Below are 27,381 nucleotides of genomic sequence, written 5' to 3'. Positions count from 1 at the left end.
AAACTGAAAAGACTGTTTGGAAATAAACCGACAAATAATCAATTCACGAAAATTCGATATCGTGCGCGATCATTTGAGAACGAATTCGGCATTTCGGAAATGTTCGTTCCGTAGTTCTTCTTGAATGCTCTGAGCTTTTATTAATACATACGTACAGCTCAGCCCGGAGGGTCAATATAGCTGGGAGTTGTATTATTGCAACTAGTTCGTTCGGTACCGAATATCCCCGGTATTTTATTTATTTATTTCCGGTTTGTTAGCAGATGGTATGGACATGAACTGCAATTGACAAATATCTTCGCTAGTTTCCAAAAATCTTAAAAGTCAAATGTCCGCCATCTTGAAATATTTTAAGTGTCGATTAGCAAAGTAAAGTAGTGCAAAAGCATATTGTAAAGCAATATGTTAACCAAATTATATATTGATTACATATTTAATGAGTAACTGGTTTTCTTTTTCTGCAGTCAAACCATATGCACATATTATTTCATGTGCAAAATACGTACATTTTTTTCGGACAGTCATTTTCGGATACAGTATTTGTCGTCGATCATAATTTACATGTTACATTTTAAATTCAGTCGTTGATTTGTCATAATTACTAAATATGAACAGTGCTCAACTCTATGCTCTCGAATCGCGACACCTGATTTACGCGTGTTCAATGTTCATCGCACAATTCAACTTGCGTAAAATGGCGGGCGGTAGCGGACGTCAATATTGTCCGTATTTTGGTTTTGAAAATATAAATCGTAATAATACTGGATTATCGGGTAATGGATAGAGTTGGAACAAGTACATATATAAAAATTCTAAAATAAAAGTGGGACTTCAAAATTTTTGTCTGGCACTTCCAAAATTTTTGGCTTGGAAGTCAGGACTTCCAACTTTTAAAAGCTAACGGAAGCGCTGGCAGATAATATTATTATGTAATATTGGAAATAGAGAACATCATTTATGCAATATGAGCAGTAAACAATATTATATAATTTCTGTAATATGGGCATCATTTATAAATGCAGTACATGTAACACAGTAATACATGTATAAAGATGAATCTAATTCAAGTTTCAATGCATGTGCATGATTAACAGTTTATGTAATAATAATAGCTTTCTTGCACAGAATGACCTGAAGTCTAAACACCTCTGAGTCAGATTTTTTTAAATCTTTTTTTATTTTTAATTTTGAATGTTAAACTTACAATGGAAGAGTAAAAGATCTAATTTCTGAAATAAGAGAGTGATAGGGCCAAAAGGGAGGTAAAAGAAAAGCCCTTAATACATGTATTATTTCTTACAAGTGTTTGGATCTTCCTCTGTAGGCATGCTTATATTTTGGCTGGTAAAACTGCAGAACTCCTCCTGGAGCTTGTCATCGCTTGCAAATGCACAGACACATGCATAGTAATGAACACACCGCTTGGACAGCTCATCTCCAGATTTTAAAACCTAAAATAATTTGTAAACAACTTGCATAACTTTCACAAATGCTTGTACCAATTAAGGTAGAACAGTTCACCTTAAGCAGGGCCCTCAATCCATTTTAGGGGAAGCGGGTCACTACCCATAGCAGGGGGAATTTTCGCGGCGTTTCCCTTTTTGGGGGATTTTTTACTTACTAGATCTAATTATTACATTTGTACATGTTTGCACATGTTTTCACTATATTCATTGCTTTTTCATAATTAAGTATGTTTGACAATATTAAATTAAATTAGAATTGAGATATAATAATCATGAGACACATCTATCTATAAAAAAAAAAAAAAAATTTTTTAGGGGGAATTTTTCCTCCCAAAAGGGGAAAAAAGTGTACTTTTCAGGTGGGGGAACGCGGCCGAATTTCGGCTGTGAATTTGACAGATTGAGGGCCATGTTAAGTCAAAATAATATCTACCACGCACAGTAAAAACATACCATACAATTTTACATAATCACTGGGATGTTAATTACACTCTTTCTTTTTCTATGGTAAGTACTTATAATACAGTTTATCAAACAAGACCATTAACTTACAGTATTATACATATTTATCATCAATTATTAATACGGGAACTTAATTTACCACAGATAATTAATGAGAAAGAATATGGATATTGCAAATCCTGACTGAGCAGCCTAAAAAATATCTTTGTCAGGCAGACATGTACACTGTACTCGTATTTACCTTTGCAGGTTTACAACCACACTGGAATCTGCAGGAAAGATTTTGTTGTTGCATTCTTCCTTTCAACGCATCAAAAACAACAAAATGCAAAAAGCCTAGAGGCTGTTTTGGATTTGCTTTACACTTGACCACCATGACATTCTTGGTAACGCGCTGCACCAGCGGCCCAGTGGTCTCAGTAGCAAGCAGCCATATTGCTTGCTTAATCTCATTATCAGCCTGCAGCGAGTTCAGAACAGAGTTTTTCAGAGTCAGTGGTTGGGCCTCAGTGGTGCACTCGATGGCAGCTTTGATGTGAGGACAGGCGTCAATTGAACTAATCTGGGAAGATCGGGTGCAACTTTCTACATAGCACCTAGCAGCTGAGGCAAGAATTGCTGGATCAACTAATGGCGCTGGATTGCCATCTAAGTCCTGCACTAGTGGTAACTGTACAAAACCTCTGTAATCAGGGCCTCTGTCACGTAATCGAACTGAAAACACCTGCACAGTGGAGCCTGTCACGATCTTCACAGCATCTATGGTGCCCCCTTTCTTCTTTTCCTTTTCTTTGAACACGACATCACACTGCTTGTTCTTGCAACTTATTCCCCTTGTTCCGTTATATGTTCCACATTTTGGGCATTTCCTTACACCCCTCAATGTGGCCTTCCCTAAGTCTTCAAACAGGGACTTCAGTTTTTCTTGAGATGTTGCCATAATTGTCTGAAAGTAAATAGATATAAAATATTTTGTTATGTATTTTTTCATTGTTCGAAATTTCACAAAGAACACAACATGCACCTTATTTCTTGGTATAGTGTAAACAGAAATAAAATTGATTTTATTAATCTGATAAAAATGACAAATGAGCTAAAATTGAAAAAAAATAGCATTATTGATTGATTTATTTTTAATGCACAAAGCATAAATATAGAACTATTCACAACTCATGCATGTATTATGTTTGTTTTTTGAAAAGCGTGGGATATTGTTGTCATTTCTGCCGTCCATCTGTCTGTCCGTCCTGGCCACTATTATCTCATGCACTATTAGCACTAAAACCTTGAAACTTACACACATGGTAGCTATGAGCATATGTGCGACGGTGCACTATTCGGAATTTTGATCTGACCCCTGGGTAAAAAATTATGGGGGTTGGGGTGGGGCCGGGTCAGAGATTTTACTCATTTTTTAGGTTATTTTACTATAATTTCTTCATTTCTAAACCGATTGTCTTCAAATTGATACTGAACATTCCTTATGACAATACAGTCAATCTCAACTATGAATTGCCCCATTATCAACCCTGGGGCGCCCCCTGGTCAAACATGCGGTGTGGGGATACGCGTCAGCCTCTGCCGCGCCATTTCCAGTTAGATCTAGTTTCACGGTGAAAATTTAATGTCTTTATTGAAACTTAAAATTTAATTTTTTGTATTATAATGTGATCAGATAAAACAAGATGTGTTTGAGAAACACAATGTCCCCCTATATGACGTTTGACCTTGAAGGATGACCTTGACCTTGACCCTTCACCACTCAAAATGTGCAGCTCCATGAGATACACATACATTCCAAATATAAAATTGCTAGCTTCAATATTGCAGAAGTGACATTACATGAGCAATTTTGACCCATATATTTGACCTTGAAGGATGACCTTGACCTTTCAACACTCAAAATGTGCAGCTCCATGAGATACACATGCATGCCAAATATCAAGTTGCTATCTTCAATATTGCAAAAGTATTAATAAAATAAGCGATTTGGGCCACATATATTTGACCTCTGACCTTGAAGGATGACCTTGACCTTTCACCACTCAAAATGTGCAGCTCCATGAGATACACATGCATGCCAAATATCAAGTTGCTATCTTCAATATTGCAAAAGTACTCATAAAATGAGCGATTTTGTCCAAATAATTTTGACCTCTGACCTTGAAGGATGACCTTGACCTTTCACCACTCAAAATGTGCAGCTCCATGAGATACACATGCATGCCAAATATCAAGTTGCTATCTTGAATATTGAAATACTGCAAAAGTGTTCATTAAATGAGCGATTTTGACCCATATATTTGACCTTTGACCTTGAAGGATGACCTTGACCTTTCACCACTCAAAATGTGCAGCTCCATGAGATACATATGCATGCCAAATACATGTATCAAGTTGCTATCTTCAATATTGCAAAAGTTATTGCAAATGTTGAAGTTGGCGCAAACCAACCAACCAACAGACCAACCAACAGACCAACAAACAGGGCAAAAACAATATGTCCCCCACTACCATAGTGGGGGACATAAAAAAGGGCATTGCCAGGGTCTGAGGGGGCAGGTTGGGACCTAGTGGCTGTAGGATTTCTTATATATTTCTATCACAAAAACATATACATATGTATATATATATATACATTTCTTATATATTTTTATCACAACAAGAGCTTTGTCACAGACGTGACAAATACCCCCACATGTCCCATTGACACATAATATTTGCATGTCGTCTTCACAAAAAACAGCGGACACCATGCTCAATTTTTAAAACGCACTAAGTGCCCCCTTGACCTAGTTTTTGACCAAGAAAGGCCAATGTTCTAACTTGGCCTTAAGATCATCTCCATAAAACTTCTGACCAAGTTTGGTGAAGAGCGGATGTAAACTACTTGAATTAGAGAGCGGACATCATGCTGAATGTTAAAAACGCACTAAGTGACCCCGTGACCTAGTTTTAGGCCCGGAATGGCTCATGTTCAAACATGTCCTAGATATTATTTAGATAAAACTTGTGACCAAGTTTGGTGAGGATTGGATGAAAACTACTTGTATTAGGGAGCGGACAGCATGGTGAGGTTTAAAACGCACTAAGATACCCTGTGACCTAGTTTTTAAACCGGCATGACCCATATTCAAACTTGACCTAGACATCATCTAGATACAACTTCTGACCAAGTTTGGTGAAGATTGGATCAAAACTACTTGAATTAGAGAGCAGACAACATTGTGATGTTTAAAACGCACTAAGTGACCCTGTGACCTTGTTTTTGACCCGGCATGACCCATATTCAAACTTGCCCAAGACATTATCAAGATACAACTTCTGAACAATTTTGGTGAAGATTTGATAAAAACTACTTGAATTAGAGAGCGGACACTGTGGTGAGGCTTAAAACACACCGTGACCCAGTGACCTAGTTTTTGACCCAGCATGGCCCATTTCGAACTTGACCTACACGTCATCTAGTTACAACTTCTGACCAAGTGTGGTGAAGATTTAAACTACTTGAAATAGAGAGCGGACACCATGCTCAATGTGTAAAACGTACTAAGTGACCCTGTGACCTAGTTTTTGAACTGGCATGGCCCATATTCGAACTTGGCCTTCAGATCATCTAGATAAAACTTCTGACCAAGTTTGGTGAAGATCGGATGAAAACTACTTGAATAAGAGAGAGGGCACCATGCTGAATGTTAAACAAGAGCACCGCCTTGCGGGTGCAGACCGCTCATCTATTTTCTTTTTAAAGGTGAAGGGACTCTCATTTTCAATCACAAAGGAGGGAGGGGTGGAGTGAAGGTATATAGGGGGGTATAGTGTGAGGGTGTCATTTGTGAGATGATCTTAAAAAAAAAAAAAAATAGGGGGGGGGGGGGGGGGGGTTGGGGGGGGGGGGTGGTTTGGGTGGAGTCTATTGTGGTATGTCAGTTAAGAGTAGTTTTGTCAAAGTATCAATCAAATCTAATCATAAATAAAGCAGTTATGGCATTTTTAGAGAAATTTAATAATTTGACCTTGAGAGTCAAGGTCATTCAAAGGTCAAGGTAAAATTCAACTTGCCAGGTACAGTAACCTCATGATAGCATGAAAGTATTTGAAGTTTGAAAGCAATAGCCTTAATACTTAAGAAGTAAAGTGGATCGAAACACAAAATTTAACCATATATTCAAAGTTACTAAGTCAAAAAAGGGCCATAATTCCGTAAAAATGACATCCAGAGTTATGCAACTTGTCCTTTTACTGTACCCTTATGATAGTTTGCGAGTGTTCCAAGTATGATAGCAATATCTATGATACTTTAGGGGTAAAGTGGACCAAAACACAAAACTTAACCAAACTTTCAATTTTCTAAGTATAAAGGGCCCATAATTCCGTCCAAATGCCAGTCAGAGTTACATAACTTTGCCTGCACAGTCCCCTTACGGTAGTTAGTAAGTGTTGCAAGTATGAAAGCAATAGCTTTGATACTTAAGGAATAAAATGGACCTTAACACAAAACTTAACCAAAATTTTCAATTTTCTAAGTATAAAAAGGGCACATAATTCTGTCAAAATGCACGCCAGAGTTATCTAACTTTGCGTGCCCAGTCCCCTCATGATAGTAAGTAAGTGTACCAAGTTTGAATGCAATAGCATTGATACTTTCTGAAAAAAGTGGACCTAAACGCAAAACTTAACCAAAATTTTCAATTTTCTAAGTATAAAAAGGGCACATAATTCAGTCAAAATGCACGCCAGAGTTATCTAACTTTGCCTGCCCAGTCCCCTCATGATAGTAAGTAAGTGTACCAAGTTTGAATGCAATAGCATTGATACTTTCTGAGAAAAGTGGACCTAAACGCAAAACTTAACCGGACGCCGACGCCGACGCAGACGCCGACGCCAAGGTGATGACAATAGCTCATAATTTTTTTTCAAAAAATAGATGAGCTAAAAACGCACTAAGTGACCCCGTGACCTAGTTTTTATCCTGGCAAGGCCCATGTTCGAACTTGGCCTTAAGATCATCTAGATACAACTTCTGACCAAGTTTGGTGAAGATCAGATGAAAACTACTTGAATTAGAGGGCGGACAACATGCTGAATGTTTAAAACGCACTAAGTGACCCCGTGACCTAGTTTTTGACACGGCAAGGCCCATGTTCGAACTTGGCCTAGACATCATGTAGATACAACTTCTGACCAAGTTTGGTGAAGATCGGATGACAACTACTTGAATTAGAGAGCGGACTATTAATACGGACCGACAGACCGACCGACAGACAAGTTCACTCCTATATACCCCCTAAACTTCGTTTGTGGGGGTATAAAAACATTAAATTTACTCACAAATATTAATATAAATGTACATGTATTCTATATGCAAGTATAATAACATTTAAAACAAATAATATAGATTGTGAAAGAACTAAAAATAATTTGGATACCACAATTCATATACAGCAAAATTACTAGTCCACAAATTTTTCATAATTAGGAAATAGTGAGTCTCCACTTTAGTAAATGTTATATACATTTACCCTGTAACTGTAAATAGATGAGTTTTACTTTCACAAGTTAAGAGATTGTCCCAAAGCATTAATTTATAGATTAATAAAAAAGTGGCCTGCAAAGTTAAGTTTTACTTGTTACTTTTTGTCTGCAAATATGTACGTGTATAAAGCAACATTTTATGTTTCTTATATAGAGAATTTAAACTAATCACTAAATTTACTTCTTGATAAACAAAAGTTAACTTAACATCAAGAATTGTGAGCAGTGTAATTATATTAGAAAGGTGTTGCTTATGAGAAACAATGGAACTTTGACTTCTTTCAATAAGATTGGCAGTTGGGTTGCCAAACATTGTCTGATACATTATTGGATGATAATCTTGCATGAATAAATGACCACTCTGTGACAAGAATGTGTATAGTTGGGTCCTATTTGTGGGATTGCAAGAGGAAATTTTGTTATCAAAATCAATATCATTTCAGTGTGTATTTTTAACTTTTGGGTAAGGGGTGGGGCACTTCAGATGGGAAATTTTTCAGTAAATAGGACAGCGATGTTTTTCCTTCTTTATAAAGTAACGGAAAATGGCACATTCCAAATAAGGATAAAACTACCAATTTCGCAGTTGCTGTCATAAAATAATCATGATTTAAGTAAACTAAACAAGAGGGCCAAGATGGCCCTAGTTCGCTAACCTGAGAGGAGTCGGTTCATTTAATCTTTACCAAACGTCAAACTTGACCTAGATATTGTCCAGACAAACATCCTGGTCAAGTTTCATCATTATTAAACCAAAACTCTGGCGTATGGAGTGTTTTTGTTTTTGTAAGATTTTACCTGGTGACCTATATTTTGAGTTGACCCCCCTTACCAAACATCAAACTTAGCTTACAAAAATAAATATTTTGACCAAGATTCATAAAATTGTGACATCTGGAGTATTTATAAGGATTTTGTATAATATAATGAAAATTTGGACAATCTTAGGGCAATAATTATTAGTGCTGCAACAATATACCGGTATATCGGTATATATCGCAATACGCAATCCGCATATTGTATTGCGATACGATTTTCGTCATACCGGTACGAAAATTTTACAAACATGCATCTACATTTCGTTCAGAAAAGCCATCCAAAATAATGATATCAAGGTAAACAAAACAAAGCGGTATTTTGTAAGAATAAATTGTTACGTAAAAATGGCATTCTAAAAAGCATTTTATACAGAGTAGCGTTGTTACATGGGAGCATTCATTCTACCCTTTTTAACGAATAATCGTTGAATTATTTCGCACAACTAAATGTTTCGTTCGATTCTGAAATGAGCATTATTAAATTTGATATCCGAATTTCGGAAACACGCTTCCGAAATGTAATGCTAACGCGACAATAAAAAAAGTGCTTTATTCTTTTTCTCAATAAAAAGCGCGCGAAAAAATTATACAGACATGTAGAACGTCGCGTGCAAAGTGTGGGTGTATTTGTGTTGTATAAAACGGGAACATCACATCAGGCGATTTACGCGTGTTCAGTGGGGAAAAAAACGCTCAATTGGAAGTTATTTAATCACATCTTTAAATAGTAACAAATGCCAAAATGTATTTGATATTTAGGAATATTGGTGAATGTTTGTGTTTTGTGTTATTCTTGAGCATTTTTATAGTAAACATTTACCAGAATTTGCTTTAAAACTGGAATATACGGGATTATCCGGTAATTGCCGAGTTATAATTTTGGTACAAGTAAGCAATATATTGCGATATATTGCAATACGGGTTTTTGAACTGACAATATATCGCGATACGCTTTTTGGCGTATTGTTGCAGCACTAATAATTATGGCATTAATTATGTGACTTTGCTCATTATCAAACTTGACTGAGATCTTTCAGCAACTTTCATAAAGAATGCTTGAGAAGTGTAAATGCTAGAGTGTTTACAAACCAAATGTGGATGAACGGACGGCAGACAAAGACCAATTCTAAAACCTCACCTGAGCAATCAGGTGAGCTAAAAAGTGTGTTTCACCGATCTGAGCCATTTTTCAACTTGTCCGAGAAATCAATAAAAGCCATGTATTGACTAAGTTTCACGATGATTAGGCAAAAATGAGACTTCTATATTGTTCGATCACAAGGTTTCTCTCTAGCCACATAAGGAAAACTGCCCCCCCCCCCCCTGGCGGCCATGTTTTTTGACCAATCGGGACCATTTGCGAAGTCATCTGAGATATATATAAAACCAATAATTTCACCAAGTTTCATGTTGATTGGGCAAAAAATGTGACTTCTAGAGTGTTCACAAGTTTTTTTTACTATATAAATATATGAAAACTGCTCCCCCCCCCCCCCCCCCCGGCAGCCAGGTTACTCAACTGACAGGAACCATTTTTTAACTCAACTCTCGTATCAAGGAAACAAATGTTCTGACCAAATGTCCTGAAAATTGGGCCAAAAATGTGACTTCTAGAGTGTTCACATGTTTTCACTATATACATATACAGAAAAATGCCCCGCCAACTGGCGGCCATGTTTTTCACCGATCTGGACCATTTTCAAAATCGTCCGAAATATCAATAAAACTAATGTTTTGTCCAACTTTCATGATGATTGGGCAAAAATGGTGACTTCTAGTGTTTAAAAGGTTTCTCTCTAGCCAAATAAGGAAAACTGCCCCACCCATTGGCGGCCATGTTTTTCAACGGACCAGAACCACTTTTGAACTCAACCAACATATCATTAAGACAAACATTTTGACAAAGTTTCATGGAGATTGTGCATGAAATGTGACTTCTACAGTGTTTACAAGGTTCCCCTTTTTTTTTTCCTAGTCACCTAGTCTTTGACCCGGCATGACCCAGTTTCGAACTCAAACGAGATATCATTGGGACAAAGCTTCTGACCAAGTTTCATGAAGATCAGAAAAGAAATGTGCCCTCTAGAGTGTTTACGAACAAATATTAACGGACAGACGACGGACAAAGACCGGTAACAAAAGCTCACCCTTAGCAATCAGGTGAGCTAAAAAAAAAAATTGAACCTCGTATAACAATCAACACATTAATGATTCACACAACTACACTGTATGATTATGAAAACATTAATAGTCAAAGGGGAGTAACAACTGTTAAACTTAAATGCAATATTTAGAAGAGTTGTCTCCCATGTTACATGACCTTAATTCACAACTGTTTACAAGCCTTTTTTACTATATAAATATACATGTAACTCACGTATCTAGGAAACAAAAGTTCTGACCAAATTTCATGGAGATTGGACCAAAAATGTGACTTCTAGAGTGTTCACATGTTTTCACTATATACATATTGAGAAAAATGCCCTGCCCACTGGCGGCCATGTTTTTTTTACCGATCTGGACAATTTTCGAACTTGCCGAGATATCAATAAAACCAATGTTTTGACCAACTTTCATGATGATTAGGCAAAAATTGTGACTTCTAGAGTGTTTACAAGGTTTCTCTATAGCCAAATAAGGAACACTGCCCTGCCAACTGGCGGCCATGTTTTCCAACGGACCTGAACCACTTTTGAACTCAACCAACATATCACTAAGACAAACATTTTGACAAAGTTACATGAAGATTGGGCATGAAATGTGACTTCTACAGTGTTTACAAGTTTTTTCATTTTTGACCTAGTGACCTAGTTTTTGACCCGGCACGACCCAGTTTCGAACTTGACCGAGAATTCATTAGGACAAAGCTTCTGACCTTGTTTCATGAAGATCGGACAATAAATGTGGCCTCTAGAGTGTTTACGAACAAATTTGGACCGACGGACAGACGAGGGACAAAGACTGGTCACAAAAGCTCACATGAGCAATTAGGTGAGCTAAACAAAATTATTATAATTTTGTTATAAATAAAATACAACATTTAGTTAGTTTCCCTGTGCAGCTCTAAGGCTTGAACCTAAGTAAGTATAATATTGACAACTTAACAACATTTAGTTATCAATTCTAAAGTAAAGCAAAAATTCAAATACACCAATTTCCCAATATGAAGACTTCATGACATGAATGGTCACAATTTCAGAGTTTTTCGCGCAGATTTACCCAATTAGGCTGGTACCGGTACTTTTCCCAATTGGGCACAAAAAAACGCAATTGGGAATTGTTTTTAGATAAGCATTATTACAAGTTTAGTCTTTTACGTCATGAACCATTAATTATATGTTTTTTTTAGAAATGCTAGTTCAAATCATGCTCAAACATTGTTTGTTAAACAATGCAAACATTATATACAAAATGCCTGTAACTTAGTTAATTTAGACTGTTAAAAATGCAGCTTACATTGAGATTGCAATTTTAAAGTTATTTAAGGGGAAAAATAGATACCTATTAACAGGGATCATATTTTCCAGCAACATCAATCGGTCTGGATTTAAATGTGGAAAAAGTGTCCGAATTTTTTTATCCGATATTTTGACAAATTACGTTAAAATATATACCATTGATTTTGCCATTCATGAAGAGGGTATAATAATGTACAAGTTAAATTGCCTTAAGCATTTTTTTTAAACGGAACAAACAAGTTTTTTCAATTGGTTTTATCATTAGCTATTTCATTGTTGTTTGAACGGTAACTGTTTTATCTGACTTTTCATCGTTGTCAATATTATTAATCTGTGTGAGTCTATACCGATGTTTTAAATCATTGTCGACTCGATAATAGCTTACACACATGCATTGAATCTAACAAATGTCTGTGCGTAGGTTGGCAACTGGCAATAATAAAACCAAATAGTTGAAAAACAATTCGTGTACGTTATAGTTTGTTGTCGAATAAACCACGGCCGATAGTTAAGATGCGTAGGGATAAAAAATCACGAGTGCGAAGCACGAGTGATTAAAAAGCACGCATCTTAACCTCCGGTCGTGGGTTATTCAACAACAAACAATAAAGTACACGAATTATTTCGATTCTAACACGATTTTTACTAAAGATTTATACAATGCATATTATTTTTCTTGTGTACTATTTAATGTGAAGTTCCGCCCATAAAAATAACTTTCGGCTGTTCTGTCAATCAAAACCGCAACTTTCATTCATTTATTGCCGGATTATTACGCTGTGGGAAAATGTATCGGCATGTATTGTTTAGTTACAGCGCGTGCTCTCAGTGTAAAAGGTCTGCCCACAATTATTGCACAATATCCGATTTTCTTCTTTGTTTATATGAAAGTTTACTGACTGTATCATGCATGAAATGCACAATTTCCACGAGGATAACATCGAGGTTTTAATCTCCGAAGTAACTGTCCACGATTTTATCGTGGACGAGCACATTATGAACGGATTAGTGTGCTAGGTATAAGCCAGTGAAATTATCGATTGACATCGACACTGGGTTATTCACGCTTGACTGATACACAACCGCGCGAATCTTCGTTGTTTGGGGTCATACGCTGATACTAGTCGGCTGAGGTGCAATAGACTGGTCCTGACCGGTTTAGAGACAGTAGTGAATGGTTTATCACACCTAATCGAGATAAGAATGTAATTAAGGTATGTTAGCATGTGCACTGCGTAATCGATTTCATGACATGGGAATTTCAGCGAACAGAATCGGACCAACTCTTTGGGATTTTCAATCGGTCTTTCATGACCCCAATCGGTCTAGGAATGACAAAACCGAAAAAAATATGATCCCTGCCTATTAAGCAATAGTAGAGCTAAATTTAGGGCCAAATTACATGTAAAGCTTTCCAAAAATCAACGTATACCAATTACATGTAGTTTCTGACCATGTGTGCTACTGAAAATAACCAACGGGACTGTGTATTATTGCCCTTACAAGTGGCTACGACCAGTGTTTATGATCCCTTAATAATAGAAAAGCATGTGCACTTATAATTATTATGGTGGTCAGTACAAAAGTTCTACTGAAAACTGCAGACTGCGTCTGTTTTATTATCCAATCAAGCCCGGAACAACCAATATCCTGTGTATTACCAGACACAAGCTTTAGATAAGCACGTACCGTCTGTCAGCACAATGATTGTATAGCCCAGTAAACATATTGAAGTAAGCTCCCACCGATATAATTATTTTCTCGGAAACGAGACTTGCTTAAAACATTTAAAATAGCGATATTTATTTTCATAAGAATTGCTAAACATAATGAGAACCAAACCAACGTACACAGACAACACAAAATATAAAACAAGAGGGCCAAGATGGCCCTAGTTCGCTCACCTGAGAGGAGTCGGTTCATTCAATCTTTACCAAATGTCAAACTTGACCTAGATATTGTCAAGACAAACATCCTGGTCAAGTTTCATCATTATTTCATCTGCGAGTCATGATCAATGTACCTATGAAGTTTCATGATCCTAGGCGTAAGCATTCTTGAGTTATCATCCGGAAATCATTTTTCTAACTTGAGTCACCGTGACCTTGACAGCCATTGTGTGAATACGTTTTTTGGCACTGTGACCTTGACCTTTGACCTTTGACCTGATAATCAATAGGGGTCATCTGCGAGTCATGATCAATATATCTATGAAGTTTCTTGAACCTAGGCATAAGCGTTCTTGAGTTATCATCCAGAAACCATTTTACTATTTCAGGTCACCATGACCTTGACCTTTGACCTAGTGACCTGAAAATCAATAGGGGTCATCTGCGAGTCATGATCATTGTACCTATGAAGTTTCATGATCCTAGGCATAAGGGTTCTTGAGTTATCATCCAGAAACCATTTTACTATTTCAGGTCACCGTGACCTTGACCTTTGACCTAGTGACCTGAAAAATCAATAGGGGTCATCTTCGAGTCATGATCAATGTACCTATGAAGTTTCATGATCCTAGGCATAAGCGTTCTTGAGTTATCATCTGGAAACCATTTTACTATTTCGGGTCACCGTGACCTTGACCTTTGACCTAGTGACTTGAAAATCAATAGAGGTCATCTACGAGTCATGATCAATGTACCTATGAAGTTTCATGATCCTAGGCCCAAGTGTTCTTGAGTTATCATCCGGAAACCATTTTACTATTTCAGGTCATCGTGACCTTGACCTTGGACCTAGTGACCTGAAAATCAATAGGGGTTATCTGCGAGTCATGATCAATGTATCTATGAAGTTTCATTATCCTAGGCATAAGCGTTTTTGAGTTATCATCCGGAAACCATTTTACTGCTTTGGATCATCGTGACCTTGACCTTTGACCTAGTGGCCTGAAAATCAATAGGGGTCATCTGCGAGTCATGATCAATGTACCTATGAAGTTTCATGATCCTTGGAATAAGCCCTCTTGAGTTATCATCCGGAAACCATCTGGTGAACAACGGACCGACATGAGCAAAACAATATACCCCCTCTACTTCGAAAGGGGGGGGGGGGGCATAATGAGAAAACTTCCCCCCTCCCAGCAGCCATGCTATTCAACTGACCGGAACCATTTTTTAACTCAACTCTTGTATCAAGAAAACAAATGTAAATTGGGCCAAAAATGTGAATTCTACTGTGTTCACATGTTTTCATTATATACACAAGGAGAAAAATGCCCCACCCTCTGGCGGCCATGTTTTTCACAGATCCCGACCATTTTCACACTCGTCTGAGATATCAATAAAAGCAATGTTTTGACCAACTTTCATGATGATTGGGCAAAAATTGTGACTTCTAGAGTCTTTACAAGGTTTCTCTATAGCCAAATAGGGAAAACTGCCACTATATACATATAGAGAAAAATGCCCCGCTCACTGGCGGCCATGTTTTTTCACCGATCTCGACCATTTTCGAACTCGTCCGAGACATCAACTGAACCAATGTTTTGACCAACTTTCATGATGATTGGGCAAAAATTGTGACTTCTAGAGTGTTTACAAGAATTCTCAATAGCCAAATAAGGAAAACTGCCACTAGTGACCTAGTTTTTGACCCAGCACAACCCCAGGGATTTCAATAGACGCAGAATCCTGCGTTTTGACGTGAGCAAATTAAAAACGACTTGCTTTTGACGCAACCCTTTTTTCTGCCGTGCGTCATTTTGACGCATAGAAAATTTGACCCGTGCGTCAGGCAGTTAACATCTCGAGTTCCATGGTAATAAATCCCGTTGTGCTCCTAATTGACATTAATGTTTCAGTATTTGAAACTCAGTCTATAATCGAAGGAATACCCCGGGCGTTGTTTATCTTATCTCATCTCTCCCAATACACATGTCACCGTCTAAATAGTGCATGCGCACTAACTGGGTAATTAGCAGCAGTGATTACGTGATAATTGATTGACAATCCGATAATTGCAGGGTTTTTGCAGACTTTGCAGACGGCACGGTTAAAGAAAGTCGGCAAAAATAATTAAAGAAAAAAACAAAATTGATCAAGGGTCCATTAATTATGTAGATCCATTATTAAGTCCAGCGAGTAATGTCAGTTTGTTAATCCACCGATAATTACGAGTAACACCCATCTTATATAAACTGGAAGCACAGTTCATTTTTTATACTAACAAGTCATAATACTACACATAGACATTATGAAAACACATTTACTTGATTAGATATAAATTATCTGAGTAGAATTAAATTGCTACGTCAAGACCTTCGACATTGTAAATGCCGGATTATTGTAAATTAACATTCAACCCGCGTTCAATTCAAAGCTGGCGATTCAACAACAACAGATGCAAATTACAAGTAATGGTTATTCAATAATGGAGAAAGCATAAACTGGATTTAACAAACATTTGATTAGGTTTGTTAAACCAGATAACAACAAGGAAAATTTGGATTTACTACTAAAACTACTACAGGTAAGGCATTCTTAAGTGTACATATTTCGGACATGTATAGTATTCGGATAAACAGTAATAGATATACTAGATGTTCCATGCAGTTAGATTGTGTTTTGTTACAAAAGCTATCATAGGTACATGTATGATGCTAATATACATGTAATGATGATAAATATGTGATGAAAAGGTGCTACCCTTACATATCTTAAATTACTTAAATGTGTTAAAAGACTTGTTTATGATGAAGTAGATTTTAATGAGAATTTATTGTTTTTACAAATAAACATAGTATATATAGTGATAGAAATAATAAAAGTTGTGAAAGGAATATGTTTTGTTTGTGAAAAACTTAGTCGATATTGTTCGCACAAATTATTTATATTTTGTCATTATCTTTGTGTACCAAATCATTAAAATATGTTGTGTTATGTATCATAGTATTGTTATTTAATAATTAAAGCAGTATAATTTTTTAAGATATTTTGTTACTCTTTGAGCATCTTTTTATCTACAAAAAAATAAATAACTCAGACAAAAACACAATTAACGCACTTCAAAATTGACCCCAGCATTTTTCAATTTGACTCCTCAAAATTTCAATCCAGGGGTCATTGACTCCTGGTTTCTAAAATCTATTGAAATCCCTGAACCCAGTTTCGAACTCGGCCGAGATTTCATTGGGATAAACTTTCTGACCAAGTTTCATGAAGATGGGACAAGAAATGTGGCCTCTAGAGTGTTTACGAGCAAATGTTAACGGACTGACGGACGGACATACGACGGACAAAGACCGGTCACAAAAGCTCACCTGAGCAATCAGGTGAGCTAAAAAGTTTGACAATTTAAATACAAACAGATATTGGATTAATTTCACAAAATTTACTTTCACTTTTCTCGATTTTCAGAAAATGGCTTTTACATGTTGCATGAAATCTTAATATAAACTAGTGACCTGAAAATCAATAGGGGTCATCTGCCAGTCATGATCAATGTACCTATGAAGTTTCATGATCCTAGCCATAAGCATTCTTGAGTTATCATCCGGACACCATTTTACTATTTCGGGTCACCATGACCTTGACCTTTGACCTAGTGACTTAAATCAATAGGGGTCATCTGCGAGTCATGATCATTCTACCTATCAAGTTTCATGATCCTAGGAATAAGCGTTCTTCAGTTATCATCCGGAAACCATTTTACTATTTCGGGTCATCGTGACCTTGACCTTTGACCTAGTGACCTGACAATCAATAGGGGTCATCTGCGAGTCATGATCAATCTACCTATCAAGTTTCATGATCCTAGGCCTAAGCGTTCTTGAGTTATCATCCGGAAACCATTTTACTATTTCGGGTCACCGTGACCTTAACATTTGACCTAGTGACCTGAAAATCAATAGGGATCATCTGCGAGTCATGATCAATCTACACATGAAGTTTCATGATCCTAGGCGTATGCGTTCTTGAGTTATCATCCGGAAACCATTTTACTATTTCGAATCACCGTGACCTTGACCTTTGACCTAGTGACCTCAAATTCAATAGGGGTCATCTGCGAGTCATGATCAATCTACCCACGAAGTTTCATGATCCTAGGCGTATGCGTTCTTGAGTTATCATCCGGAAACCATTTTACTATTTCGGGTCACCGTGACCTTGACCTTTGACCTCAAAATCAATAGGGGTCATCTGCGAGTCTATTCAATGTACCTTTGAAGTTTAATGATCCTAGGCCCAAGCGTTCTTGAGTTATTGTCTGGAAACCATCTGGTAGACGGACGTACCGACCGACGTACACTACGCGCCCCGCGATTTTTGCCTAAATCATGGACCACCGCGTTTGGGCCAACGTGGCAAGTCGCAGTGATTCGCCGCAAATCGCTGTGAATCCACTCTGTGGTTGATTCACGGTGATTCCGCCGTGATTTCACTGCGACCATCTGGCGATAAAGATCAGCTGTAGAATCATTGCGAAACACCGCAAATCGCGGTGACTACTAGACTTAGATCACATTGGATCGCGAAACTGTATTCAAATATGAAAGTAAACACCGTACTTGTTGAATGTCGAATCCTGATTTCCAAACAATATCTTTATTTGTTGAAATGACACTTGTACAGTACGGCTCACACAAAACCAACAAAGTTCGCAGCTACAGATTCTTTTGTTGTGGAGGTTTCTCTGCAGCCACAACGAGTATTCACTCCGAAAGAAACAGGTACAGATAATAACCTGATATTTTTACTTTTACTCGATTGTTTTAACATTTCGTCAGCTTCTCTGCATACTTCATACAATTACCATCGGATGTCATCTGTCAATGATTGTGTAGGTCATTAACCATACCGAAGAAATTTACATAGTTTAATATCGGAAATGAGACTTGCTTTAAACGTCGAAATAAAAGATATCTATTTGCTAAAGAGTTGCTAAAGTACACAGACGACACAAATATAAATGTCGACCATTTGAATAAAATCAAATGTTGGTTTATTTGTAAAATAAATACTTTCACTTCGTCCCGATTTTCAGAAAATGACTTAAATGTGCATCTAAATTTAAATTTACACATTGCTTCAGTTAATGTACGCGTCTCCAATCGCCATGCTTTGGGCTGCTAGATCTATTTAATAAAATAGTAGCGTGTAAAATTAATTTAATGGAACATTAGTAAACGTTTGTCTTAACAATTTCTCGAGCAATGTTGAACAGCATATACTTTTGAAAATGGAAGCTGTGAGCGTTCGGAATTATCGTTATTTTAAATGTTTCAAACATAGTTTGTTACACTTAAAATTAGGCGGTGAATCGTTTGATTTGGTGGCATTTTGTTTCATTTCGGACCCCATGCAATTTTTCAGATCATAATCTCGGTGCTTTATTACTCGAACTTGTTAGTTTCTGACCACATGTGCTACTAAATGTAACCATCGGACTGTGTATTATGGTCCATGCAAGTTGCTTGGGCCCGTGTTGATGATCCCTAAATGTTAGATAAGCATGTGCACTGTTGATTAAGTTGGTTTGTACAAAAGTTCTACTGAAAACCGCCGACTGCGTCTTTGTTTTATTATCCAATCAAGCCCCAAACATCCAATATCCAGTGTATTACCAGAAACAAACTTAAGATAAGCACGTGTCGTCTGTCAAAACAATGATTGTATGGCTGTTAACATTTTGAAGTAGCTCACACAGTTAATTCCCATATATGCTCTCAGAAAAAGACTTAAATTGCTTAAAACATTTAAAATAACGATATTTATTTTCATAAGAATTGCTAATATATATATATATATATATATATAAAAGTTTGACAAATTCAATAAACAGATATTGATTTATTTTCACAAAATAAACTCACTTTCTCGATTCCCAGAAAATGATGTGTACATGTTGCATAAAATCTAAATATAAATTAAGATGTTTATTGGTAGTTGAAGAAGATTATGAACTGTACATGACATTTAAGTGTGTAGTCAGTATACAATACAATAATTGTTTAATTATGAAGGAACTGAAAAAGCGTAACGGTTACAATACAGCGTGTATGACATTCTTTAGGACTCTTATCGTCAATATTAACCAGAATTCGCTTTTAAAATGGAAATCGGGCATATGCGGGATTATCGAGCAATGGATAAAGACGGAAGAAGTTGCATGTATGTGATTGAGACAGTTGAAACGTAATCATCGGGGAATCGAGAGACTCGGGGAAAATACGACGATTACATTACAATCAGTTATGAGTTCTCCATGGCTTCAAACTGTTAATTGCATAATCAAAAACGCAATTATCACTCCTCCAGTTGCGGTATCATACCCATAGGTGCGAACACTGTTTTGTTTTATACGCAGCATTTAAAAAGACAAAATTAACCTGTCAGGGACATGGGTGTGAAATACATGTTGACATTTTAAAAAGGCTACTCTCTTATATCTGCCAACAATGCTAATAATCCCATATTGCTATAATCTCTGTGAAGATTAGACATGCACATGTAACGTAGGAAAATTGTTCTTCACCGCGTTGACCATGAGCGCTGTGAATCGCGGTGAATCACCGCGGAGATGATATTTATAGCATACACGGTGATCATGCTCGACCTAGCGTGATGAAACGCGCGAGATCGCGTTGATTTTTCACCCAAAATAAATAATGACCACTGCGTGTCGGTGATTTAGGCAAAAATCGCGGGACGCGTAGTGTACCGACCGACCTACATGAGCAAAGCAATATACCCCCTCTTCTTCGAAGGGGGGCATAATTAAGTTACTTATTGGTTAATGCAGGAGAATATGAACTGTACACGACACTTGTTTGCAGTCAGTATACAATACAATAATTGTTTCAATAATGAAGGAACTGAAACAGGGTAACAGTAACGATACAGTGTGTAAGAATTATACCTTATATTTTAAAAGTTATTTCATCTAGAATTTGTAACCGAAATAGTTGTACACGACGCGTGCAAACCGTATCAGGTGATTTGAGCATGTTTGAGTTCAGTAAGAAACCCAGATACGAATCAGGGCTTTTTTCCTTCTTTGCGATTGGCCGTGGACGGACATTTCACAATGTTGACACGGCCAATTCACAAACCTGACATTGACATGATTATTTACCAAAACGGCCATTTTAAATCGTGAAAAACTGACTTTTCGTGCTCAAAACTGTAAAAAACGGCCATTTCAGAACAGAAATATAAGTTTTATAACCTCGTTTTTAATTCTGAATTCGCGAAAAATTGTTGTCTCACGTTACCGATGTTTGCTTGTTTTAATCGATTTTAAAGTGTTATGTGAACGGTGTAACCGAAGTAAATAGTAAAAGCTCTGCCTAGCAACGTCACTTTAAAAAAAATGGCGACGCGGAACGCTCATTACTACTAAAAGATAATTAAAAAATGCAAAATAATTCCGATGCAGCAAAAGCTACTACAGAAGGTAAGTTTTGCAACTTGCACATTGATAACATTATACAGTACACTCCACGCGTTTTCCCCAATTTCCCTCGTTACTACGCAGGGATTGACCTGGAGGGAGATTAAGAAAATCCCACAATACGCGGACGTTTGCATGATTTTGGATGCGGCGGTTAACGATCGGCAAAACTGATAAGCCGACGCGGCGGCCCTCGGCGTTGGCAACGCAGGGGAAACTCCGCGTTTTACGAGATAACGATCAATTTAACTTTGTTTGACTTCCTGATTTTCAAATAAAATTACATTTACATGTATTACAAGTACATTTATATATTTATTTATATATATATAATTTACCATTAAAAAAACAACCAAGATAGATCAATCCCCACGTGGTTGTAGAAGTAGTTGTATGGAAAACTCGTTGATTTACGACAAACAAAACATCGTCTTTAAACTGATACTTACCAATTAATATAATCACAGTTTGCAACATTGTTTTTATTTTGATAATTTAATCCAAAGTTTTCATGTAAGCAGGGTTTTTTTCTGTACTGAACATGTAAACAAATGACCAAGGACCCTAAAAGTGTCGCAAATCTGTGTGGATTGACAGTTTGACGTTATCAAAGAAAAGCCGCTTCCTGTCTGAAGGCATAACTTACTCAAGTAAACACGTTCAACGAATGCATAAGGAATGGTTTTAATTGTCGGAACAAAGTCAATTCTCTGCTCACTAATGCATTTATTTTCTCTTTGTAGGCAAGTTATTCCATTGATTGCTAAAAGAAGGTGGTAACTATTGAGTTTATGTTGCATTAAAGATTCACAGTTGTATTCTAATTGCGTTGACATTCAAAACAATGTTTACCAGTAATTATGGACCAAATCGGCAGAGTGACATTCACACATGTTAATCCCTTTTGTCAAAACACCGCAGACAGCAGTCTTCACAATTATGGTCAGTAGACAAGCTTTGCGTGTTTTCATAACGTCCAACACTTAATCCAGTTCCACCCAGATGTCTTCTTTAATCAGTTTACAGTACAATTACTGTTAAAATAATTACTCTACTAAAATACCGTAACGATAAAGATTCAGCGTGATCGATTTGAAATTATTTTGTAGGAAATATCAACTTATTCGCGATATAATTTTGTTAAAAAATACCAAATAAGCTTTTAACCGAAATCAACAGAATTTAGTGTTCTCTGCGTATCAAAAAATCAATACACGCGAGCTTTGCAGGAGTATACCTTGACCTTGTACATTGCAGCATAATTTTTGCGCGCTTTTGTCGGGAAATATACATGATGACTGTATATTGGAAGCATTTGTAAACGTCGTGTTAACATTTAAAATCGTAGTGTGTTTCGGATTACTAATTATTATTCTCATTTGGAAATTTTACGGAACATTTATCCTTATAAACTTTAAATGATCATCTGGCGTATTAATTCATATTGTAGACGTACCTGTGAATTAAAACATATATTAATTTTCTATGCAATTTTCTTTTTTATACATGTACTACAGTATTTAAACAATTTATTATAACAATGTTATTTTTTGGCATGCCCAGTAGCACACTGCTAACGCGGCATTGCGAGGCGGTCACTGATAAGAACGGAAATTGTCTGCATTTACCGACTAGGCTAAAGTAATACACGCCGCGGGAATTAGCGAACGTGGCGTAATGCGAGCGTTTTATCGAGTTCACCTCGCTCTCCAAACGCGGCGTGAACACTCGCTAGCAGAAAAAAAACGCGGAGGGAGCGCGTTTTTTTGGGAAAACGCGTGGAGCGTACTGTAAGGAAAGTCATTTGATAAAAGTGAAAGCATCTGCCGCGGCTTACATGTATGTATTGATGGAAGCGATTCAAAACGGCCCTTAGTCAAAACGGCCCCTAGAATTGATGACTGAGACTTTTTATTCGTATCTGTTTACGATTATAAATCTTGGTTAAAGTAATAATATGGTCCCTTCATATATATTTTTTTAATTTAAATGCATATTCATGACGCATATTCATGATTCAAACTTTGTATGTAGGCTATTTATTCCTTGCAAAAAATGTGAAAAATAAAAAAACTCATTTACATTTCTTACAAAAGTACTGTTGTTCAATGTATACCTAATGTTTCAGATCAAATGACAACCTCCCAGGGAGATCATCATGCACTGGCGAGGGTCAGGATCACAGAATATGAACATTATCATGACGAAGGAATTGTCCAGTTTCCTCTTCAGATATTGAGAGAATTATTGACATTTTCAAGAGTAAAATGAACAGAGATCTAAAGCTGTAAAGTCCAGAACATGCAGGGTTCGACATTAACTTTTTTTTACAGCAAGACCGTTGGACCAGCTCCTCTTAAAATGTACTAGTCCGAACCTGATGTCTACTAGACCACAAATGACATAGCAAATGAACACAATTGTGTCATGTAACTGTTTAATCAGGATTTATCAGTAACTAATCAGTGAACATCAGATTTTTTTTTATGCATAGAGTAAAACAATAAAATAAAACTTTTTTTTGCTTTTCTCCGTCAAATTCAATCTATGGGAACTGACTAGATTTTCCATCTAGGATAAAATTTACGTTTTCGTGTTTCTTCATATTTACGTTTCGTGTCAGTTTAAGCGTCCGATTCTTTTTTATTAACTGATTTGTTGGACAAAAATCCGAACTTGAACAAAGCCATTCTTTAAATTACATTCTCTTGTCTGCTACGCAAAAATGTTTACATTGACGATACCAAATTTCGATAGAAGTCGTAAAATCATGCTCTACAGTTTTACGACACTACAGAAAACCATTAAAATTCATGTCAACTTGACCAATGGAAACAAGCAATTTCTGCAGGAAGCTCTCATTTGCGTCTAAAAATAGCGATGAATCATGTGAATGCTCCGCGTTTATTTAAAAACACTAGTTCAGGCTTGGCGAAATTGCCGGTCCGCCGGTCCTGACCGGCAGATATCCATTTGGTCCGGCAGGTTTAACAAGAATTTCGGTCCTGGTGACCGGCAAAATGTGAAATGAATGCAAACAAATCATATTTTTTTCATAGTTGAAAATTCAAAGAGAAATCATTGTTTTGATTTTTGCAATAAGTTTGTTACGTACAAATAGCAAATCCAACTGGTTACACAACACCTACACTGTACTTTCAAACTCAGTCGCAAAATCGGCAGCTGCGTTCTAACAAAAAAGATCTTGGTAGCTTAGACATATTTTTCGAGTAGATAAGAACATTAAAATCTGAATTTCTTTATGAAGCATGGCTTTAAAAGGTTGTTTATTAAATATAAACAATGTTCTAGTGATATCTTTATAACATGCACTTGCCATAGGTCTCTAAAAAAGTTATCATTTTAAATTGTACAACTTAGTGTCTGTTAATCGCTATTTTATTTTCGATACTTATTGTTTACTTTAGTTTACGTTGTTATAACGCCTAAATGGATATCATTGGTCAGTTAAATATAGTTTGATCAATTAGATGCCCTGTTATATATTTCGTTGGATGGTGCAAAGCCAGATGAAAATACAGCTTACCGAAGATGAGAAAAAAGAAAAGGCAAAAGACTGAAAAACTGTTATCTTATTAGGATAAAGCACTGGCAGGGCTTGTTGTCAGAGCTAAAATAAAGGGTTTATGTTACTGTTCATGTACATAGTTGTGTTTTTTGTTTTTTTTTGGTCCGGCTAAATTTTCTCCGGACCGGCACATTATCTGAAATGCCTGTCCGGATGACCGGCAGCTTTTTTTCAATTTCGCCAAGCCTGCTAGTTTTGTTTTAATGTAAATAACGGATATGAGAGTAATTTTACACATTAAAAATAAAGGTTTTCACAGCAGTTTAAGTTATAGTTATATGAATCAGTATAGATTTTTTTATGTACGACCAGTCGGACAAGCTAGCCCGCAGTTTTACTAGCCCGACCACCGATCTTACTAGACAATGTCTGTCGGACGTGCCTTAGTATCAAACCCTCACATGTCTGAGTTATGTGCCCTTGAAATGTTCTATGTTTATAAATGGTATACCTGTGGTAAAGAAGTGTTGGGGCCAGGTATTTTAGTTACATTTGGTACATGAATTTTGCAAATCAGGTATATGTATATGTGTTGTTATTGTATCAAATACAGTACTCATAGAAGAAAAATATGCCTTTATTGCATTATTCAGGGCTTCCCCTGGCTCAAAAATTTCTTTAGCCAACATTTTAGCCAATTGGATTTTTTTGTAGCCAAATTTTAGAAACTGTAGCCAAAGTTTTAGCCAAGCATTTGGGACCGCCTCGTGAAAGTCTAGGGGTGTAAGAACTCAAACAACTACAATATGAAGCTTAAATATATTTATTACTATAATCATCCTTTTAGAATATTGTACATAACAGAATATCAGTTTATAACAAAAAACATTTATAGATATGCATACATCTAGATATACATACATCAATGTAATAATCATACTTTTATTCTACATAACAGAATATCAGTTTATACATACATCATAAGCACATGTTCAGTTCACATTGTTTACAAAATAAGCACATTTTCATTATATTAAAGATATTCATTCTTGAGCACATATTTCAATCTTTGCAAAACATAACAGTTGATCAAGACTAAAGATGCTTTATTTTCAAAGCCTTTCACTTCATATTGTTAAACAGTTATATTTGGTCATTTGGATATGATATACATCAGCTTTGACAGCTTCTGTTGTTAAAACATTTTCTGTAAGTGGTGGATGATTTCTAGGCTCAAATAAATGAATGTTTTTCACGCATATTTCTTGACAGAAAGGCCCAGATAATTGCCACCATCCATTCTAGTTGCCTGAAATATGATAAAACATAGTTTTACAAACTATCAACAACGAACCAACACATAAATGTCCGTATCTTTAAATGTCCGAATTTTTAACATATCCGAAATATATTACAACGAGTGAATGGTATACTTTTTATTTCCGAAATTGTTGGTTTCTTAATCAAACTTTACCTTTCCCAAAATATTATAATAATGAAACTATTAAACAGAAATGCTCTCAAATTCCTGTTGAAACAAGATTTTATGTGTTTTTGTGAAGAAATAGTTTTTTGTTAAATGCTTTTGCAAGGCCCGTGGTATTGACATAATGTTCGATAACACCTTTTGTTTTCACATCAACAAGCGTTCTATACATAGATGGTGACGTCACTGCCAGTACACAATGCACCAGCAAGTTTCCTTTGTTTCGATGACCGGTTCTGACCGGTGTTGCTGCAGACTGCGTATCAAATTTTCTGGTTAATAACACGATGATGTATTGACGCACAGTCGACGGTTTAAAGAGTTTACTATCTGGGATGGTACTTGACAGGCAAAAAACGTTTCGCCGAGCATTTTCGCCAACCGAAAATTTTATTCGCCGAATTTTAAAAACGTTTCGCCGAGCATTTTCGCCAACCGAGAATTTTATTCGCCGAATTTGCGAAATCTTCGCCAACGGCGAATTTGGCGAACGACAGCGGAAGCCCTGATTATTTAAGGAAATTTTGATAATATTCAAGTGTTTAACATGCTTTAACTATACTAATGCATTGAACTTCGAATTTCACAATTTTAAGAAGTTCGCGACTCGTTTTTTCACAATTTTAAGAAGTTCGCGACTCAATTTTCACAATTTTGAAAAGTTCGCGACTCAATTTTTCACTATTTTGACAAGTTCACGACTCATTTTTGCACAAAGTGAGGGGCCAGGGCCGCTTCACAAAGTCAGGAAAAAAAACCTGCGAATGTCAATGACGTAGTACAAATAAAGCGGGTGTTACAGTAAAAATCAACTTTAACGTTCCGATAAAATGCGGAAAAACTCAGTACAAGTATCTTCTTACGTATGGGATGGGAACTATAATTAGATGGGTACCAAACAGTGCATTGTACAATTTCGAGCTAATTTGTTGTAAATTTCAATTGTTGGGAACTGTTTGATGGAGGGGAAAAAGCTTCTGCTATGGGAATTTTTCAGTCCGGAAAGGGGAAAAAACCAGCCTAGATTGCTGGGGAAAAACGCCGATATTCGGCGTCTGTTATATAAGGTAAAAAACCCCTGGGGTATAATATTGTTCGTATCTGTTTCTAATATCTGTTAATTTGAAAATTATTTAACATTTGTAATAGAATACAATCAATATTTGTAAATATATCTTTTCGGCGAATAGCCGCGTGTAAAGATGTGGCGTGATTCCGCGGATCAATAATG

At 36.5% G+C, this 27,381-nt stretch overlaps 2 protein-coding genes across 3 annotated transcripts in view; both read right to left on the bottom strand.

Moving 5' to 3' along the window:
- LOC127871160 (T-complex protein 1 subunit eta-like) overlaps positions 1-27,381 on the bottom strand; it is a 98,142-nt gene that overhangs the window by 60,553 nt on the left and 10,208 nt on the right. The window lies entirely within an intron of this gene.
- Positions 1-27,381, bottom strand: part of LOC127871159 (uncharacterized protein C2orf42-like) — a 53,107-nt gene that overhangs the window by 18,566 nt on the left and 7,160 nt on the right. For both annotated transcript variants that reach the window (XR_008045165.1, XM_052413889.1), the window contains exons 2-3: positions 2,170-2,874; positions 1,301-1,451 (exon numbers count right to left, since the gene is read on the bottom strand). Coding sequence is in view for 1 of the 2 variants with exons in the window: in XM_052413889.1 (XP_052269849.1) it covers positions 1,301-1,451; positions 2,170-2,868 (850 nt within the window). In the remaining variant the exon portion in view is untranslated. The remainder of the gene's footprint in view (positions 1-1,300; positions 1,452-2,169; positions 2,875-27,381) is intronic.

This window comes from Dreissena polymorpha, chromosome 3 (assembly GCF_020536995.1).
Source record: "Dreissena polymorpha isolate Duluth1 chromosome 3, UMN_Dpol_1.0, whole genome shotgun sequence".
NCBI classification, from domain to species: domain Eukaryota; kingdom Metazoa; phylum Mollusca; class Bivalvia; order Myida; family Dreissenidae; genus Dreissena; species Dreissena polymorpha.
The sequence above is the reverse complement of the archived record's forward strand: the minus strand, read 5'-3'. Positions and strand labels throughout refer to the sequence as shown.